This window comes from Colletotrichum godetiae (assembly GCF_030913485.1).
Source record: "Colletotrichum godetiae strain CBS 193.32 chromosome Unknown BDP55scaffold_43, whole genome shotgun sequence".
NCBI classification, from domain to species: domain Eukaryota; kingdom Fungi; phylum Ascomycota; class Sordariomycetes; order Glomerellales; family Glomerellaceae; genus Colletotrichum; species Colletotrichum godetiae.
Genome location: NW_026851291.1, coordinates 227,330 through 244,961, shown reverse-complemented (window position 1 = coordinate 244,961; position 17,632 = coordinate 227,330). Strand labels below are relative to the sequence as shown.

Here is a 17,632-nt window from a genome sequence, read left to right as displayed (position 1 = left end):
TTGCAATGCTGACCTTCAGACATATTGAAGGATTGAGCGTCCGTCCTGATGTTTTTGGCGATATAATCGTGCGGGATCAGTATTTGAGACGGATTATACAGGAGGAGATTGTGGTGGAGCAAGGTCCGATTTGAGGGTGAATTAATATCGCGACCATCGACAGCTGCGTACTTTGAAGACGATGACGTTCAGCTTTCTGCAAGGCATGGACCCTTTTACCACATTCATCACAGTATGAGAACGTTCAAGTAACTCTATTATCTCCAGTCTATGTTTTAGTAGGTACCGAGTCTAGGTAACGGTATAGGGCCAAACCTATTTTGTCTCAGTGCTCGCAGAAACTCCACTCCACGTCTCTGAGCTCTTCATTGACAGTCTTCGATAGAACTGTCCTTTCCCTCATGAGATCTTCCCGTAGCTTCTTTGCTTCGTCCATTTCAATCAGGGTACTCATGGTCTCAACCATCTCGTTCGCCTCCGAATCCCGGTCCTTAACCACGGACCAATGCTTCTGCTGAGGAGGCACATTCGCCGTCGAAATCACAGGCACAGCAGGATCGACCAGAAACAAAGCTGCAATCTTCCTGTACCCAGGCTTCGTCGGATTCTCTAACCGGAAAGGCCGCACCTTATGCTGGCTCAAGTTCGAGAAGAAGAGCGCCCTCCCAGGCCGCGTCAGTACGCTTCCTACCTCCTGGAGCGTATCGGAGCTACTTCGAATCGCAAAAACCGTTTCAATAGACTTGTGATCGTACTGCTGGTAGTTGAGACGCTGATCCAACTTCTCCCTGTTCCCCGGAGCGCGGAAAGCAAGCTGGGACTCGGTAATGTTGGCGCTGTCGTAGTAGAATAGGGCTGTGGCGCAGATGTGCTCGTTGAGTTGACCCTCGACGTGCCATGAGCCGCCGTTATATGATGGCTGTTCGGGTGTGAGGTGGATGTTGGCGAATTTGACGATGACTTGAATGCGGGGTGTGTTGTTGAAGAATCCGGTGCGCTTGATGTTTTTGGTCGATAATCTGAAATAAGCAGAGGGCTCTCGAACTTGTTCGTCTTCGCTGTCACTGTCATCATCGTCGTCATAGTCATCGTCGTAGTCGTCCTCATCATTGCTCTCATCGTAGTCTTCAGAGTCCGCTTCGTCGGTCTTCAGTCGCTTGGTTTCCTGGGTGTCCCCGGACTGTCTGCCTATTTTCTCTCCAGTAGAAGCCGTGGGTTGGGCCAAGTTGTCGATCTCCAGGTGGTGTTCATCTTGATGTCCCATGGGAATATCGCTTTCGTTCCCGTCTGACTGGTTTCCCTTCTCAGGGACAACATCAGGAACTGCGACACGCTTTCCGACCTTTCGCGCGGTCAGACGCTGGACTGGGAACTTTCTCACCCAACGATAGATGATGTCCCAAGCTGGCAAAGACTTCTGTATCAGTTCTTCGATCAAGGGGTACAGATCTGAGTGTTTCCTTGGGTGCAAGTTGTTGATATAACTCTCAATGGTGGGCCGGCCGTCGTCGTCAATGGCGACATCACATGGCAACCACTGAAACTTGGTGGACACTAGCTCAACAGGTGCGCCTTGCCAGTCGAAAGTTCTACCTTCACCAACATCAGATTCGTCGGGTTTGGGGATTAGAAATCCACGTCCGCCGAGTTCGAGACAGTCATTTAATGTGATCCGTTCGTGCATGATTCGTGAGCGGCCGTACAGGAGTGGGAAGAGTGACGGGTGCACCAAGTCGAGGACTTTACCGTCACTTCCAGGATGCCAATCCTTTTTGTGGTCGGGAACATCTTCAAGAGGTTTGACAGCGACTTGCAGACGATCAGTCAACGAGCCAGGCAAAAGATTGTCTGACTTGATGACACAAGTAGAGTAATCCATCACGGGAATGAGACCTGTTTCCTCGTACAACGTTGCTTTTTTTCGGAGTTCTTGCATGCACTTTAAAACTGAATGTCAGCTCAATCATCTCGATTAGTTGCTGGCAGCCATGCGAAGGTTATGCCAACCCGACTGGAACTTACCGCTTCGGCCATGTTCTTCGTGAAGTCTCCATGGCTTCGGTACGCTGCCCAGTCCAATGCCAGCACTTCCTCCTTCCACTTGGCGGAAACCACCGGGTCTCGAACTTTGAGCCACCACTCAGGTTTGTTGGTGATGTCCTCCATGAACTTGAGCATGCAAATCTCTCGAACCAGTAGAGTACTAGCTTTCCAACTTTTGTGAGTGTCTTCCATGAGCACAGGGAATCTGTCTCGCTTGTCTGGCAAATAATTCAGCGGTAGGCCATAGCCCGGTAGCCGAATTGCCCCGGATGTATCAGCAGCAGAACGAGGTTGAAGTTCATTGTTCTGGTGTTCGAACAGGCGTTAGTGACTGGTATTACATGATATGGAAAATGCCAGCTTGGTACATACACTGAACTGATCAGATTGTAGTTCGCTCATTTTCCAATCCTCTTGTCAGAGAATCGAAGTTTTCAGAAGGGGGTTCTTGAGAATTTGGAACGTTGCCTGTACAGACTAGTGAATACTTCAAATTGTTCTGAGATGGAACTCAACTCATCCAACGCACGGCACAATGCTATTTTATGTTCGTAAGTAGAAGCCACTAGTTTGATCGGCTCGGGGATATTTCAGCGAGCTAAAATACAGGCCGCTAGTTGCCTGAACCTAGATTTATGGAACTCAAACAACATGACTCGGCGGCGAGATGTCACTTGGGTGAATCCGTGAACATGAATGTGAGATTGCTACATGTAATACCCATGAATCTCAAGAAATCAAATGGCTAGCTGAGACGATCATGAGGTGAGCGACCTTATCGAAACGAAAATAACTTTCGCGAAATTGCACCAGCATATTGTTGTGCATGATCTTCAAATGATGTGAAGACTTGTGAGGAATATTGGACCTGTTCTGATGTCTGAGTCTTGGTCGAGGCAGTACGTCAATCCTCTAGATCGTGCGAGTTTGTGTTCACGTTGAAGCACACGGCCTCCCCGCCCCCCCTTATGAGTACCCCGGTAGTCGTGGAGGCACTGCACACAGGGTCGCATTGTTGGAAAGTACTTAATGGCTCACTTGCATGGATTGTAAAGTAGTCTTTTGATCGTTGTTACCTTGTCCAAAGTCAAGATTCAATTATTTGGCCCAAGGTAGACACTATTAGATAAGTACGTTCATGCAGGATATGTGTTGGCCTACCCAGTCAGTATTCGGTTTACTGCGGCACACTGAAAAACTCCGACAATACGAGCGAGCATGAGGGGACTGGACTCTTAGTAACTTGGCTGCCTAGTCTTGGCATCTGGCAAAGCGTGATGCGCGTGAATGTCCTGAGCTGGAAAGATTCCGTGAAACCGATTGGAAGAGGAGACCTCAATAGTCGGGTCCGTATCGTCGCTTCATTTTTGCGAGTTCTGATTTGTCTTTGTCTGACCAAACGACGCCAATGGTGGTAGCACCGATGGATTCAAGAAACATTCCTGGGCGAGGAATTACCAAGCTGGATTCCCGTCGCGAGTTATACTTCCATGACCAACTCTCTGCTAAAGCAAATTTCCCCGTTGAACTGGGGGGGGTTGTATATCAATATCATCTTTAGTTAGTAGTAGTAGTGAGAAAGCTTATGTACCGTCTGGATAGACTTTGATCCCGAAACCATCTTCCACGACATCTCACAAAGGCATCGCCAAAGCAACACCAGCAAGTGCCGCAAAGGCCCAAACCGTCACTAGAATCCCTAAATTACCCCCTGAAGTCGTCATTCGGGCCCCGTGAGCCGCACTCGGAGCCCCCGTTCCTGTCGCAGCTGCCGTGCCGCCCCCACCGACACCGCCAGCCCCGGTCTCCACAGCCGTGTTGTAGACCATTGTCACTGCGGGTTTCGAAGCAACCGGAATCAAGGAGTCGCTCAGGGCACCAGTAAAGGTCCGCGTCTGGGTCGTGACCTCGTAGCTGGTCGCCAGGTAAGAATATACGAGCCCGGAGGCAACGGTGTTGTTGTAGGTGAAGGTCGCGTTCACCCAGGACACGGCTTTAGGGTCAGTGTTTCTGAGACACACCGTCGTCGTCGGGCCATATACGGACTCTGGAACTTGCGAGAAGCAACCGCCATTGAACCCCACAGTGTAACCGCTGAGTTATAGGAATTCTCGTTAGCCTCTGTACAATCTCCGGTGGAAACGACCACGGGGGTAGACTTACTCGGGACAGCAAACGACCGCAGTCTCATTTCTATCGAGAGCCTCCATGAAAACGTTGACGAGGGGGTTAGCCACCAGCCTGTCACTCATGTGTCCAGACCCAAACGGCACCCTGACGAAGGGCGGCACAAAAACCCCAGACGAACTGACCGCGCCCTCGGCATTCTTGGCAGCGACACCGGCCGTCGTGTACTGATCGGGGCAGGAGCTTGCGGGCGAGAAGTAGGCAATGGTGCCCGCACGGTCGGAGCGGCCCGTGATGGCCGCTGAGCGCATGTCGTCAAACACGGCGCCGGAAGGAAAACACTCGCCGTAGTCCGGAACCTCGCATTTTTGACGGTAAAAGGGCTGCACGCGGTCAGGGAAGGCGGATTCGAACGCCAAATAGAGGCCAAGGGAGGAGGTTGCGCATGAGGCTGGCGCGGTGAAGGCAGTTGTCAGCGGCCCTAGGTTTGTGATTGCATGCTGAGAGAGTTCGGTGAGAGGCATATTGGATCGTTTTTGGTTTGAGGGTTGCACTAATCTCTTCGACGTGATTCCGGGCAGCCTGAATATGAACCGAACGTGAACGCAATCCGTAGAGTTGAGCTGAGGGGAGGTCGCTTTAAACTATAAGCTGACAACACCAGAAGGATCGTGCAATGAGAAGGCGCCGAAGACAGCGGCCCGCATGTGTTTCTCTTGGCGAAGGCATGTCAGCTCGGTCTGTCGAATCGCTCCCCAGGTTTTGTGTCACATTGTGTGTTTGCTAGCGCTTCAAAATGGCCAGGCAGACATAAGTCGGGCAAAGAGGACATGTTGCATTTCTTCATTCCACTACCCAATCCAGCGACGAATCTGCTGTGCCGCACTAGGTCAGCGAGCTTTAAGCAGTCTTGGCACATTTCAAGCTCTGGCGCCCAGGAACACAACCAAGCAAGGAACGGGTTTCTGCATGTCGCCAGCCATGCCAGCATGCACGACGTGCCTCGGACAGCCGGTGGTCGGTGAGGTAAGTTGCATGTGGGTTAGAGTGGTCAGGAAGCATCTGTCGACGGCAGATTGGTGGGAATTTCTCGATCGTATCCTGGTCTTGTGGTGAGAAGGATTCAAGGGTCAGTGGTCTCAACTATCCTTTCCAACGAATCCAAGAGAGCGAGCTTCGTCGAGAATTTTGAGTGATACTGTGAGAGTCGGCCAGCTCGCATTTGGTGGCCATGACATCAGATGTTCCAGGTGGATGGTCAAGGTCGGCGCTTTCGTCCCTTCAACATATGGCTCCGTATGAATCCTTGTCGCACCCCCCCCCCCCCCATAATCTGCCCTATGGTCCTTGGCGAGATCTGCATCGTCGCCCTTCTAGGTTTACCCTCGCGACGATGCTGCCAGCATTGATAAGCGCTTGCGCGATGGCACTGTGGGAGGTAGCGTGATAGTTGCGACACGTTGATCGACCTAATAAGAGCGACGGCAAAGAGCGATCATGCGATGGGTTGGGAGTCTGAATTCCGGGAGATCATATATGGTCCGTCAGTATCTCTTAAAGCAAGCCCTGATCTTTTGGTTTTCGCCTCGCGCGGAGTGTACTCAGATTCTCTTTCGAAGACACCTAACCTACACCAAATTTCAGGAACGAGATGACTTGAGGAAGACAACTAATCAAGGCGCGGATCAGGTTTCACCAACAACGCGGTTCAGCGCCTGGTATGTACTCAATGGAAATGTCATTGCCTATGACTGACTCTGTGGGGATGTCCCCGGTATCTGATTTAACCCTAAACGCCGTCTGGCCCCAAATTGTTCGGGGGCAGCCAATGACATGATGATCTTTGGTTGTCCTTGTAACCCAATGCCCTCCCAACGCCAATGCCAATGCCGCGAAATACACAAACATCATCCATCTGTTCCTCGCGATGAGTGCCTTATCCTGTAGGTAGGCCTCCGATAACGTTGGATTGATGACGGGACAAAAGAAAACAGCCACTTAGCAGACGTCCAACGTCGGGCACGCAGACTCAACGATGCGCGACACGAGGTTGGGACGCAGAACACGCTGGAAGTGGCCCAATTCGCTCCTCGGCTCATGTCTCTTGACCCTGGCCGCCGCCTTCTCTCCCTCCTTAACCGCACTCTCGTCAACCGCATCAACAAAAGCAAGCCTGCGTCTCGCCTCGCCAGCCACGATCTTGGCCGTGTGCGCAATTGCCCGCTCGCTCAACGTGAAGGGCGAGTGGAATAGATACTCCTCTGGTTTATCGCACGCCGCATATCCTCCGCTCGCGGCCTCAGACGTCTCCGAAGTCTTTGCCCAGATACACGGCGTCCACGCCTCGGCGAAGAAGACGTTGGCGTCGTCCTCCGTCCTGTTGCCTCGGCCCGTGCTGTCCGTGAGGCCGTACTCGCGCATCTGCTTCTCGACAATCGCCTCGCGGACGAAGCTGGTCGTATCGATCTGTGCGGCCACGCGGCGGGGGAACGGCACGCGGAGGGCCTCGCCCTTGGGAGCAGCCTCGAGACCTTGCTCCGCGCGGGAGCGACGGTAGTGGGCTGTAGCGCGCTTGCTCGCGGGCACGTAGCCGAATTTGCCTCTCTCCTCCTCAGGGTTCTCGGGCTGAGGATCCGCGGTACGCATCCACTCGTCCATTCGGCCCTTGATCTCCGAGTTCCATCGCGCGGTGAGGTGAGCGGCGTTGGTCATCTGCTCAGCCTTGGTGTGAGGACTCGGTGGCGCGGGACGCTGGGCGTGCCAGCCGGGAGTGAGGGAGACGTCGAAGAGATCCGGGATCACGACACGGAAGTTTTCAATCTCGTGCTCGTCGACATCGCCGCCCTCACGGTCCATGTTGTTCAGCTTATCGATGAGGGAGGCGTTTTGGTAGGCCCAAAAGTCGGAGAAGGCGACGGAGTCGTTGTCGAGGGTGGCTTGGTAAACGCGCTCGACCTGTGCGAAGAGAGCGCGGGCGGCAAGGTCTACTATACCCTGGCCCAGCTCGCGTGGCAGAGAGGCGAGGGTCCAGATGTCCCAGGTGCCAAAGGAGAAGACCCATATGGTCTCCTTGGGAATGTTGTTGCGAGTCTGGGGCTGGGCGAGAAACTCGTCGATCTGAGCAGAGAGGTCGGCGACAGTGTCAGAGATGGGGAACTGCTCAAGGAGGAAGTCGTAGTTGAAGCCCGGAGCCTTGTACTCTTCGATCTCGCGCTGGACCTTCTCGATGGTGTCGCGGTAGTGTTGGTTAGATGTCAGAGCCTGTGCTGGGAGGCTAATTGAAGGGGTGAAGGATTGGTGAGAGGAGCATCGGAGCTTGAGATCTTGTCAGTCAAATGAACTCGAAACCCCCGGAACACAAAATGAAACCTACCTCTTCGCAAAGGGCCTCAGTCCAGCCTTTGCCCTTGGCTCCCTTTCCACTCGATGGCGTCGCGATATCGGGCGATCCGAAAGCAACGACTCTCACACCACCAGGTCCACCGAATCCAGCATCCTCCGCGCTCTTGCCAAAAGGCGACCAGCTCCATCTCGAGCCGGAATCGAATAGCGTATCTGTCGATGTCGGCGATGCGAAGAACTTGCCCAAAAGGAGCAGACCACAAAAGGCGAGAACAAGCTGGACGATAAGCCGCGGGCCGCCGCGCAGGACTCGTGTGGATATGAAGGCGAGGAGCATCTTGAGGCTCATGTCGCACTGCTCAAAGGGGTTGCCGGAAGCGCTGCTGCTGCCGCTGTACGCCGTCGGTGATGAAGGCCGCCGCTCGTGGCGGGGGAGCTCCTTTGACATTCTGTGCGATGTGTGTCGGGGGAACTGAATTGCGTCGTCAAAGGTGACGATAATCCTCGGGATGAGTCTAGGCGCCACGGTTGGTGAGGTGAGTCGACGGGGCGACCAGTGCGTGGCGCTGCTTCGTCGAAGTTCTCGGTCGTTTCCTCCTTAGTCGTTGCTTAATTTTCCCCAGAGTATCAACTGGCGACAACGATGACGGGAAGTATGTTGGTTGCCGTTGGTGTTTTGGATAATATTTCGTGATCCCTCAGCGTGGTGGTTTACACCAGTCCTTCCCAATGTGGTAGGCGCTCGTATGTGTGTGTGGTGTGTAGATGGAACACCGTTGGTGTTCGTGGTACCGTGCCAAGCCGGCAGTCGAAGAGGCGAAAAAGTCAATGGTCGACCGCCAAGAGGTCGCTACACCGGACGGCCGGGATGGTTACGTCGGGGACGGATGGTGTGCCAGGGTTTCGGCCGTTGATCTACTCCAAATGCTTCTCTTAAGAAGTCAAGCGGTCACTGGAAGTGTCTCTACGTAAACAGAGAACAAATGCCGTGAAAACAAGAAACAGAGAGTGAGAAAAAAGATATCTCGGAGGGATGATCAGGTACAAAGAGGGTCAAAGAGGTCAAAGAGATTCAGCAAGAGAGGAAGGGCTAAACAACAGGCACACTAAAGAAGATGGGAAGACGTCCCTTCAAAAAGCAACCTCTCAGACCCTCTTGCAGAAGAAACCGATAGGAATCGTTGACAAGAAAAAAAGGGGGCCCTTCCTCCGGGTTTCCAGGGAACACTCGGGATGTGGCCCAGCCTTGAATCATCTGGGCGCTCTCAATGTCACTAACTGACTATCACCGGGTGTGGCTACCGTACATACTCCGTGTCGCTCGGTACTTTGATATGGATACTGGGTAAAGAGACATATACCATCATCGCCAATGATTGGAGGGGGAAAGGCGGGAAGGCGGCTTGGTCTGATGCTCTTCTCATCCATGATCCCCGGTTCATCCCAGCTTCCACCTCAACTTGACGTTCAGGCGAGCGGGGAGTGGGCACATCGGCGTGGTAGGCATGTCCCTTCACCTCTTTTACTTTGCCTCATCCTCGCATTTCTTGGGAACGCAGCGGCGGGAGCGCTGAGAACGAACGAAACGGGGGCAGAGCCAGCCGAGGAAGAGAGCCATAGAAAACGCACAACGTTAGTCGGCGCTTGTCACTGCGGTTGCCGCACCGCACTTGGGTTGCTGGGGATTGTGTCATCCTTGCTTTGATGTGCAGTCGTCGTAAGCTCGAGTGGAGACCGTCATCTGAATGGGGGTTCAATGGGCTGGCGAAGTGCGCGTGTGTGGCTCAGGCTTTTTTCTTGGTTTGGTTTTCTGGGACCATGGCCCTATTTTTTTCTCGGTCCGCCCCCTTGGACGGCGGGGATCAAGGCAATAAGTCTATTTCCATCTATAATACTGTACTTCTTAGTAGCTAACTCATAAGGATCAAAGTTGATAGAGAGAAAGAGACGTAGAGTGAGTGAGAGGCAGTGATTCTACACACACTCTGTATCCATACGGATAACGGCTTCAGACCTGGAGACTCGTGGTGTCACGGTGGCTCAGGGGCTTGCAGACGTGTGTCTGCATCCGTCCAGGAGGCTGGATAGCATGTTGGTTCGTTGTGCGTCGTGTTTGATCCCCCCCGCTGTACCCGCTGCCGCGTTGGTGTCGCATTTCTGCAGGTTACGCAGCCCATTACATTTCTGGGCGTTCCCCCGGCCCTGCTAGACACCCCCGTTCTGAGTCTTGCTGTCTTGCAACCCCATGGCTCATGGTCCATACCCATCGAAGAAGTCTCGGCCGTTGATGTTTTCTCTGTTTCGGAGGGTCTTGTGACGGCTCTGTAGACTGAGACCGGGTATGCTTCTGGCATCCCTCCTCGCCCTTGAGAGGAAAAGATACTGTAGGCAGTTGGAGGCATGCAAAGCCGGGTTGATGCAGGCAGAGGGTGGAATTTTGCACCAGTGCCATGAACTTCCATAGCAGTCAGACGGGGTACATGACAAACTTACCTTCTCCACATCCCGAATGCCCTGCCCACGGCCGAGCCATGTCAATCATCACCTCAGAGGAGAGTCAGCGACAGCGGCGAGCCCAACTCATCCGGCAACACATCACGCGAGTGTCTCCATTAGTATCGATTATTCCAGAGCAGGCACAGTGGAGAAGCGGTTGCGTTGCAGGGTGGAAGGATGGTAATCCGTGCCATCTTCCAAGCCTTGGGAGATTCAAGGTTGTTTTCTTTTTCCCACACTCTGTAAGCATATCCTAGGCTCACAGCGAATAGTTCGCGCTCGCGGCTCTCGTGTTCCCCCAAGCAAACGTCTTGACCGACTTGGCTGTAACATGAACGGTTTGTACTCATGCTGAAGGTCAGCCACCAAAGCCGTTCCCGAGCTAACCGGATAGCCGCTGCCGAGACCTCGCAGTTGAGTCTGTCTGAATCCCCCCTCCTGTTAGATTTCACCCATCTTCAAATCTTTGCGGCGCCGAGGACGGCATCTTCGGCCATTGTAATGCTACCATGCCACTTCAAGCTTACCGCTTGTGTGTTGCGTGGCTTGGAGCTATGTGCCGGCCGCCGGGCCATGGGGCGAACCCGAGCCATGTTGAAAAAACACACACACAACATTGGAAAGCCCATAGGCCATGGAAACAATTGCCCAGTCAATGCTGCCAAAATTCCCGACGGAGGAGAAGGGGAGACAAGGGGGGTCGGGTTCCCTTACCCCTGTCCCCCAAGAATCTTAGCCCACGTCATTCTGGATGTCTCCGAGAAATTCCCAATCCTCGTCCCGCCCCTCAGAGACATGGGCGGGTTCGCGGAAACACACAAGAGAGGAGGCCACGGTGGTGGGTTCCATTCACAGGCGTGACAGGCTCCGCGAATCCCGCCCACATCGTTCACAAACTTTGAAACAAACGTTGATCTAGAGAAATTGAAAAAGAGGTTGAGAACAAAACGGCTTCCACGTAATCCTCCGAAAGTTCAGAACCCCTCCGTTCTCGCTTGGCCTCCCTCCGAGGTGAGCTAATTCGGACGCGCCGCGTTGCACCGCCGGGGAACACTCCCCATGTTCTCTCCCTTCCTCTTCCTCCGCCGCCCGCTCGGCCATGCGCCGTGCCGTGGTCCGCCCACTTCCCGCGGCTCTAAATTTGACAAAAATGCGCGGTCGTCGTCGCCGCCGTGATGATTGATTGCGATTCGCGAGTCCCACTTACCTGGCAGACGGGGACGAGCCGAGGGATATGGTAGGGTAAACAGAGAGGCTCAGCTTCTTTGAGTATGAATACATTCGTAACCTTGGCACTTAACAATCTTCAGTAACATCTTAACTCAGCCCAGATGTCCGCGTCGCCCTCAACCAGGCCTGCCCTCAATTCAAAAAGATTATCTCCAAATGCTTGAACCCAATTAAGCACTTTTCGCAATACCCTCAACACCTCCACCTCCCGTCGCCACCGTGCCGTCCGGCTGAATCCTCGCCCCGATTCCCCAATGCCTGTACCAAAAGTGAATGCGCCACGGAACCCAAATTTAGATGCCTCCCTCGAGATACATGCCCGTCACGGCGAGCCCCATCGCCATAGTGAAGGGATACTTCTGCGGGAACCCCGGTCCGCCGTGCTCCGGGTCCAGCCCGCTGGTGCCGGGGTACAGCAGCGAAGCCCACCCGGCCACCCAGTAAATAGACCCTAGGAAGCCCGCGATGCGGAACGACTCCTTTGCCATTGCGGCCGACGAGTTGGTGCGCCACGTGAAGAAGAGCGTCGCCATGCCCAGAATTAGGGAGAGCGTCATTGTTTGCGCATTATGGAATCTGTGTGTTGTGGTTGACCTCGGTCAGCTTGACGGGGTGCAAGTAATGTGGGCTGACGACATCGACTTTGTCTGTCGTGGGACCTGTCGGCATAGAAAAGGTAAGGGAGGTCATCACTCACTTGGCGTGCGGCGGCCACCGCGGGTTATGGATATGCGTCTCGTTCCAATCGGCCATGTATGCGCCAAAGAGCAGCATAATGCCATCGAGAGTGAGGAGGACGCGGCCGAACATGTTTGCGGGCCGAAATATGTGTCTCGGTAACTTGAATTGTCTCTATTCCCTTCGCTCGATTGTGTCCTTGGAATGCTTCAATTGAGCTGTCATGGACCTGAGCAATTTCTACGACCAAGCACGGGACGCTAATTAAGTAAATACAGTAGTACGTACTCGCGGCTTGCGAATCGCCTTTAACTCCTCAGACAGCGTCATCCGTTCATTAGAACGTCTGAAAGGTGCAGAGTCGCGTCTTGTCTCGTTGCCGTGTCACGTCGATACCTGCTAGAGCGCCGCCTCCTCGTGCTCTGACTCTCACGCGCGAACGAGCCTGCCTTGACTAAGAAACTCAATGCGACTCGCTCACTCTCTAATAAACCTCTCCGGTTTTGGTCATGATGTGTGATATTAATCCTACCTACCCATGCTCGTTCTTTGTTTCCCCTAACTCGCGGCCGGACTTAGGATGAAGAACATTGGGGATCTCCGATGGCTTCCGGGCGTGCCGCCCTCGCGGCAGCCCCAGATGCGGGACGCGAGGTAACGCTCGGGTCCGGTCTGAAGAAACGGTGGTAAACCACGTCTGTGAATGCACAATATGTGGCAAGGGACTGGAACATTGGACGTCAGTGCCTATCGTAACCGTATCTTTAAATCTCATAAACCGACTAGTTAGTACCACACTGCCGCGCGCGATGAATCCGACACCTCCTTCTAAGAGGACCTCATCGTTTGTCATCATCACTCAATGCTTGTGCTCAAGTATTTTGGATCCGTAAGACTCCATGTTCTGACTTGATCACTACTTAAGGAAACGGAGGTCAGTTGTCAGGACCATACCTAAGTTAGACGAGTGAGTATGACAAACTGCGCTGCGACGAAAGCCCATCGTGAGCCCGCTCATCTTCCGTCTTACTCTTGCCGGCATGTGTACCACCAGCCGGGCGGGCCCTAGCTCCGGAACTTGCTCCGGTAAAACCGTCGCTTTGTACAGATACAGCTTCACACCAAGGCTTTGCGTATTTGAACCAAATATTTCACATTTTCTTAGGATGCTGTGCAATAACTGAATGCAAGAGCCGCAAGTTTTGATTCGTATGCTGGCTCTATCGTACGCTAGCCAAGCGGCCTATTCGGACTTTTGAGACTGAAAGTTTGCTGATCTCGTTGAATGATTCTCAACGCGAAAAATTGCCCTGGGAATGCCTACCGCGTGTCCATATGTGGGCTCAGTAACGATGCCCGCGCCGCAAGATGATGCCTTTGAGATAACAATGCTTGTCAGCAAATTTTGAGATAGATAGAGTAGGGATGGAATCTCCATCTACTGTAGGCATTTAGTGTCCTGGCATAGGGTTTAGTCCATAAAATCACTCGAGGAATGCTGCTTGCATGTGAGCCTTATTAGCACCGATCTGCGCATCAACGCAGCCCGTGTAGCTCGGACCTGAGGTTGGGGAAATGCTCGAGCGGCCGCAGCTACAGGTCATGACGCCATTCCAACCTCAAACATTACAAGCCAGGAAGCTCATCCCTACACCTAAGCCCCAAGCTCTTCCTTCATCATACCTATACATCAAGCTTGCGTTGAAGTTACCTCATTCGACGTCACTTTGAAATCAACTACAATTTCGAGATACAACCATCGAATACTCCCACCCTCTCAGCCGGGCATTCTATCTCGCTCTACAAGGTCATCACTACCACGATCATGGCTTCCACAAGAAAGGTTCTCGTCCTGGGCGCGACAGGCAAGCAAGGCGCCGCCGTCGTTGACGCCCTTCTCGACCTCCCACCCAGCTCACCGCCTCTCGAGATCCTCGCCCTAACACGAAGCCCCGAATCTGCAAAGATCAAGTCCCTTATCGAGACAGCAAGGGCTAAGAGCGTCACCGTAACACCCGTCCAGGGAGACCTCAAGGACTCACCCGCACCAGTCTTCGAAGCCCACCCCCGGATCGACACGGTCTTTATCGTAACCACCATCGGCAACGAGGACGTCATCGGGAAAGCCTGGGTTGACACCGCCATCGACAAGGGAGCAGCCTCGCAGATCGTCCTGACGTCCGTCGACCGTGGCGGCGAGGATAAGTCGTGGGGAAACTCTACCGACGTGCCGCACTTCTTGCAAAAGCACGCCATCGAAGTGCACCTCCGCGATCGTGCAGACGAGCTAGAGAAGAACGGCAGGAAACTGCGCTGGACTATCCTGCGCCCGACGGCGTTCTTGGATAACACCAACCCAGGAATGTTTGGCAAGGTGTTTGCGGCCATGTGGTCCACACTGCCCGCCGATCGGAGTCTGCAGCTCGTCTCGGTGCGGGATATCGGACTCTTCGCGGCCAAAGCCGTTGGTAACCCTGAGAAATGGGATCGGAGAGCTGTGTCGCTTGCAGGAGACAGTATTACCTACGCTCAGGCGAGAGAGACGTTTAAGAAGGTCGTTGGGAGCGATATGCCGCAGACGTACACCATCTTCGGGCAGGGTATGCTCTGGGCTATCGCAGATGTAGGCAAAATGTTTGAGTTCTTTAGAACTGAGGGCTACGGAGCGGATATCCAGGTTTTGAGGAAGGAGGAGCCGCGGTTGCAGACTTTTGAAGCTTGGCTGAAGGAGAGTAGTGGGTGGAAGAATGAGATAAGCGCTCTTTGATAATTGGATCATGGAATCAAGGTATGGAGTGGTAACGATTTTGGATAGAAAGAACTTGTAGCTAATTGCTGCTGCTTTCTCAGGAACATAGTATCTCAAATGACGCTGCGCAGACAGTTTATCTGCAGATTACTGTCAAATACCTTGGTTGCCCCACTGTGGTGCTGAATCTTGTGTGTTTTCATCGATCCTCAGTATCACCTGCTGTTGATCACCGCTAGTCGGGAGCTTCAGAAGTTATTGTTACAGCTTGTCAAGGCTTTACCTTCGCCATAGATGGGATGTTGAAGTCTCGACTGTGGGAAGAAAGGAAGAAAGAGGTTCCAAAGCCGTTGGAGAAGAAGAGGAAGACTTCGTCAGATGAGTCGTCAACTGTCATGACGACTCAATGATTCGGTACTTATAATCGAAAATGCCTAAAGAGAAGGACTTTTCGATACAGCAATTGTTGTACTCAACCTCCGTCCCGGGCCTCACCAGATATTCTATCCAATCGTGTTGGTTGCATCCATCATGCACATTGTATGTAGTAATTGGGCCAAATAGTCTGAAGCTAGATCCAAAGTTCCTCCTTTTCACACAGAGACAAATAAACGTAACGCGCAGAATTAAAACGTGTGGTAGTGCATCAACTACCCCTGTTGCGGCGTAAGACCCAAAGGATCAAGATCTTGTCTAGGCAGCCATCTAGCTCCCCGCAACGATCCTTCTAGGGGCAAATTAGGACTCGCATGAAGTATATAAGGCCGCTAAAACGTCGTTTCATTCACGGTTAACATCTTTGGAGAGTCTGCATCCCTTTTAGACCCAGCAACGGTACGGTAGATTCGATATGCGACTGCTGGCTGCCTTCTTCCTTGTCGCATCCAGCATTTCGCTCGCAAGAGCCCAGCAAGATTCGTCAACCAGGAAAACTGTACTAGTCACGTCTGAAATAAGGACAGAGAAGCAGAGTGCTGCCGCAAATATGGCTGACACCATGTCATATGATTTCGTTACAGTCTACATGCTCACGAAGCTCACCAAAGAAGAGGAGGAAATATTTACATCTGCAATCTCAGCTCCGGAAGAAGGCGTCGCCGAAGAAGATGACTACCTCAGGCCAAAACTCGTCCACTGGACCTCGGATGTAGATGGCACCGTCGAAAAGGATCTCTTGCCTCTGAACAAGAAGCTCGCATCGGAAAGCACGTTGAAATCCCAATCCTTCTTCTTCTATGCCGACCGGAAGAGTGTTGAGGACGGCGGAACTATCGTTGCGGGACACGATTGGGGTACCCTTTGTATATCGAAGAGAGCGAACCAAAAGTTCAGCAAGTTTTGCCAAGAGAGAGATATCAGCCTCCCCAGAGGAGGCTGGAAAGAGATGGACGCTTTTATTGTGGCCTTGACGGAGCAGATCATCACCTGGGGCGTGACGTGGGGCCGTCAACCGGGGCCGTACTGGAAATCGGCGTACCAGAACCTGGATCTTAACAATATGCAGATGTCTGAGCTTATCGACATGCATGGCGAGGAAATCCACATTCTGGAAGATGCCGATTGGGATGCACAGACGTTGGAGAAGAGGCTCTGGGAAGAACTCGACAAGATCAAGGACGAGCTGTAGAACATGAAAGATTCAAATCGTGTAATAATTGAGACGCTAATGCTTATTGACCTGTGAATGCTTGTTGAAAGTAATTGTGTAGATGCCCCCGTTGCTGGTATCAGTTCTTGGAGAATCTCTCGGGGATCGGACGCCGGGATACGAGCAGATGAACCGGCTCCCGGCCACCCCACTGCCAGCCTCTCTTGGGCCTCGTCTGAATAGGCGTAACCTCGCGCTTGTAGATGCCCCTCTTGACTGGTGAACGAGCTGTGCCGCATGTTGCAAAGAAGGAGTCGCCGAACGCCTGGCAGTCTGTGTCGGTGAAGTTTTGAGAGAGATTGGTGCATAGCTGGCTGTTGCTGCTGAGGATGCCGCCCTTTTGACCGCACAGCTTTTGGCCGCCTGTTTGTACGACGGAGTTCGTAATGTGTGTCCTGCAGCGGCATTGAATATCGCCCTGCTGTGCTTGCACCATGACGAACCTATTAATGGGTTAGCCAGAGCTCTAGGTGGCTCAAGGGATTGACGGGAGATCTTACATGATCGCCATCATGATGTAGGAAATGATGTTCTTCATCTTGTCCAAGTTTTTCGAGTGAAGTCAAATATCGGAGTGACTTAGGAGCTTGGCTGCTGTCAAGGAAAAACTCTGTGAATCCTCAGTATGTTAGCACTGGTGATGATAAGCCTTTATGTACGAAGATCAAACTCCCAAGGCCACCTTGGCACACACGGAAGACAACTCATGGCAACCTCAACATGGAACGAACCACTGTAGCAACCACAGAGCGTGATGTGGGCGGGCTATCCGTGACTCGTGGCCTTCCACGAATTCTCCAGCTGTCAAGCGTCTGATGTTGGCCTCCCTGTGGCAGTAGTGCCTGACGGAAATGCCGATGGGGGATCTATCTGTGTGCTTGTCGTCTCATCTTTTTGGCCGCGCCTCATCAACCTGCCAGCCGCAGGTAAGGATTGATGGGGGGCTTGCAGGCTTGCAGCTAATTCTAGAAGAAGGGAAGGGGGAGTTAGGGAAGCATAACTTTTTCCCAAACGGTCAACCACGTTCGGATGACGTGTGTTCGTCAATGTCAGACGGAGTCGCTGGTGTTCCAGATCCTTGCGCGTGTTTCATGATAAAGGGGGCCTCCATGTCTGCGCGCTACGCGTTCGCTTGTCACAGCTTGCCCGCTGACGAATTCTTAAACAGGAGCAAAAGAAGTCATTTCAGCTTTCGTGAAGAAACCACCCGTTATTGAGGGCCATGAGCCGACGGGCACCACCTCTTTGGTGAGTTGCATGCTGTTCACCAGCCGAGAAGACGCGTCAAGGGGATCATGGGGTTTCATCCTCCAGACCAA

General features: G+C 52.9%; 8 protein-coding genes across 8 annotated transcripts; 3 read left to right on the top strand and 5 right to left on the bottom strand.

Moving 5' to 3' along the window:
* Positions 1 to 325: 325 nt before the first annotated feature.
* On the bottom strand, positions 326 to 2,445 carry BDP55DRAFT_696564 (uncharacterized protein; the record flags this gene model as incomplete). The annotated part of the gene is made up of 3 exons (XM_060577588.1): positions 326 to 1,939; positions 2,023 to 2,349; positions 2,416 to 2,445. The coding sequence occupies 3 exons, from the start codon at positions 2,443 to 2,445 to the stop codon at positions 326 to 328; spliced, it is 1,971 nt and encodes a 656-aa protein (XP_060425861.1).
* A 1,232-nt stretch (positions 2,446 to 3,677) lies between these two features.
* Positions 3,678 to 4,694, bottom strand: BDP55DRAFT_731933 (uncharacterized protein; the record flags this gene model as incomplete). The annotated part of the gene is made up of 2 exons (XM_060579883.1): positions 3,678 to 4,137; positions 4,207 to 4,694. 2 exons carry the CDS (start codon positions 4,692 to 4,694, stop codon positions 3,678 to 3,680), a joined length of 948 nt encoding a protein of 315 aa, XP_060425860.1.
* A 1,474-nt stretch (positions 4,695 to 6,168) lies between these two features.
* On the bottom strand, positions 6,169 to 7,960 carry BDP55DRAFT_696563 (uncharacterized protein; the record flags this gene model as incomplete). The annotated part of the gene is made up of 2 exons (XM_060577587.1): positions 6,169 to 7,485; positions 7,544 to 7,960. 2 exons carry the CDS (start codon positions 7,958 to 7,960, stop codon positions 6,169 to 6,171), a joined length of 1,734 nt encoding a protein of 577 aa, XP_060425859.1.
* Positions 7,961 to 8,684: 724 nt separating this feature from the next.
* On the top strand, positions 8,685 to 9,296 carry BDP55DRAFT_284487 (uncharacterized protein). Its single transcript, XM_060566504.1, has one exon. It carries the CDS (start codon positions 8,885 to 8,887, stop codon positions 9,215 to 9,217), a length of 333 nt encoding a protein of 110 aa, XP_060425858.1. The 5' UTR covers positions 8,685 to 8,884; the 3' UTR covers positions 9,218 to 9,296.
* A 2,235-nt stretch (positions 9,297 to 11,531) lies between these two features.
* On the bottom strand, positions 11,532 to 12,048 carry BDP55DRAFT_559536 (uncharacterized protein; the record flags this gene model as incomplete). Its single annotated transcript, XM_060569908.1, has 2 exons — positions 11,532 to 11,814; positions 11,936 to 12,048. The coding sequence occupies 2 exons, from the start codon at positions 12,046 to 12,048 to the stop codon at positions 11,532 to 11,534; spliced, it is 396 nt and encodes a 131-aa protein (XP_060425857.1).
* A 1,610-nt stretch (positions 12,049 to 13,658) lies between these two features.
* BDP55DRAFT_284431 (NmrA-like family protein) lies at positions 13,659 to 14,902 on the top strand. Its single transcript, XM_060566503.1, has 2 exons — positions 13,659 to 14,704; positions 14,767 to 14,902. The coding sequence occupies exon 1, from the start codon at positions 13,742 to 13,744 to the stop codon at positions 14,681 to 14,683; it is 942 nt and encodes a 313-aa protein (XP_060425856.1). The 5' UTR covers positions 13,659 to 13,741; the 3' UTR covers positions 14,684 to 14,704; positions 14,767 to 14,902.
* Positions 14,903 to 15,481: 579 nt separating this feature from the next.
* Positions 15,482 to 16,329, top strand: BDP55DRAFT_674985 (uncharacterized protein). Its single transcript, XM_060575704.1, has one exon. It carries the CDS (start codon positions 15,516 to 15,518, stop codon positions 16,290 to 16,292), a length of 777 nt encoding a protein of 258 aa, XP_060425855.1. The 5' UTR covers positions 15,482 to 15,515; the 3' UTR covers positions 16,293 to 16,329.
* A 63-nt stretch (positions 16,330 to 16,392) lies between these two features.
* On the bottom strand, positions 16,393 to 16,824 carry BDP55DRAFT_696560 (uncharacterized protein; the record flags this gene model as incomplete). Its single annotated transcript, XM_060577586.1, has 2 exons — positions 16,393 to 16,756; positions 16,814 to 16,824. The coding sequence occupies 2 exons, from the start codon at positions 16,822 to 16,824 to the stop codon at positions 16,393 to 16,395; spliced, it is 375 nt and encodes a 124-aa protein (XP_060425854.1).
* Positions 16,825 to 17,632: the final 808 nt, after the last annotated feature.

What these genes read in the sequence shown, in the direction of transcription:
- BDP55DRAFT_674985 (XM_060575704.1), top strand. Translation starts at nt 15,516, where the DNA reads ATGCGACTGCTGGCTGCCTTCTTCCTTGTCGCATCCAGCATTTCGCTC.
- BDP55DRAFT_284487 (XM_060566504.1), top strand. Translation starts at nt 8,885, where the DNA reads ATGATTGGAGGGGGAAAGGCGGGAAGGCGGCTTGGTCTGATGCTCTTC.
- BDP55DRAFT_284431 (XM_060566503.1), top strand. Translation starts at nt 13,742, where the DNA reads ATGGCTTCCACAAGAAAGGTTCTCGTCCTGGGCGCGACAGGCAAGCAA.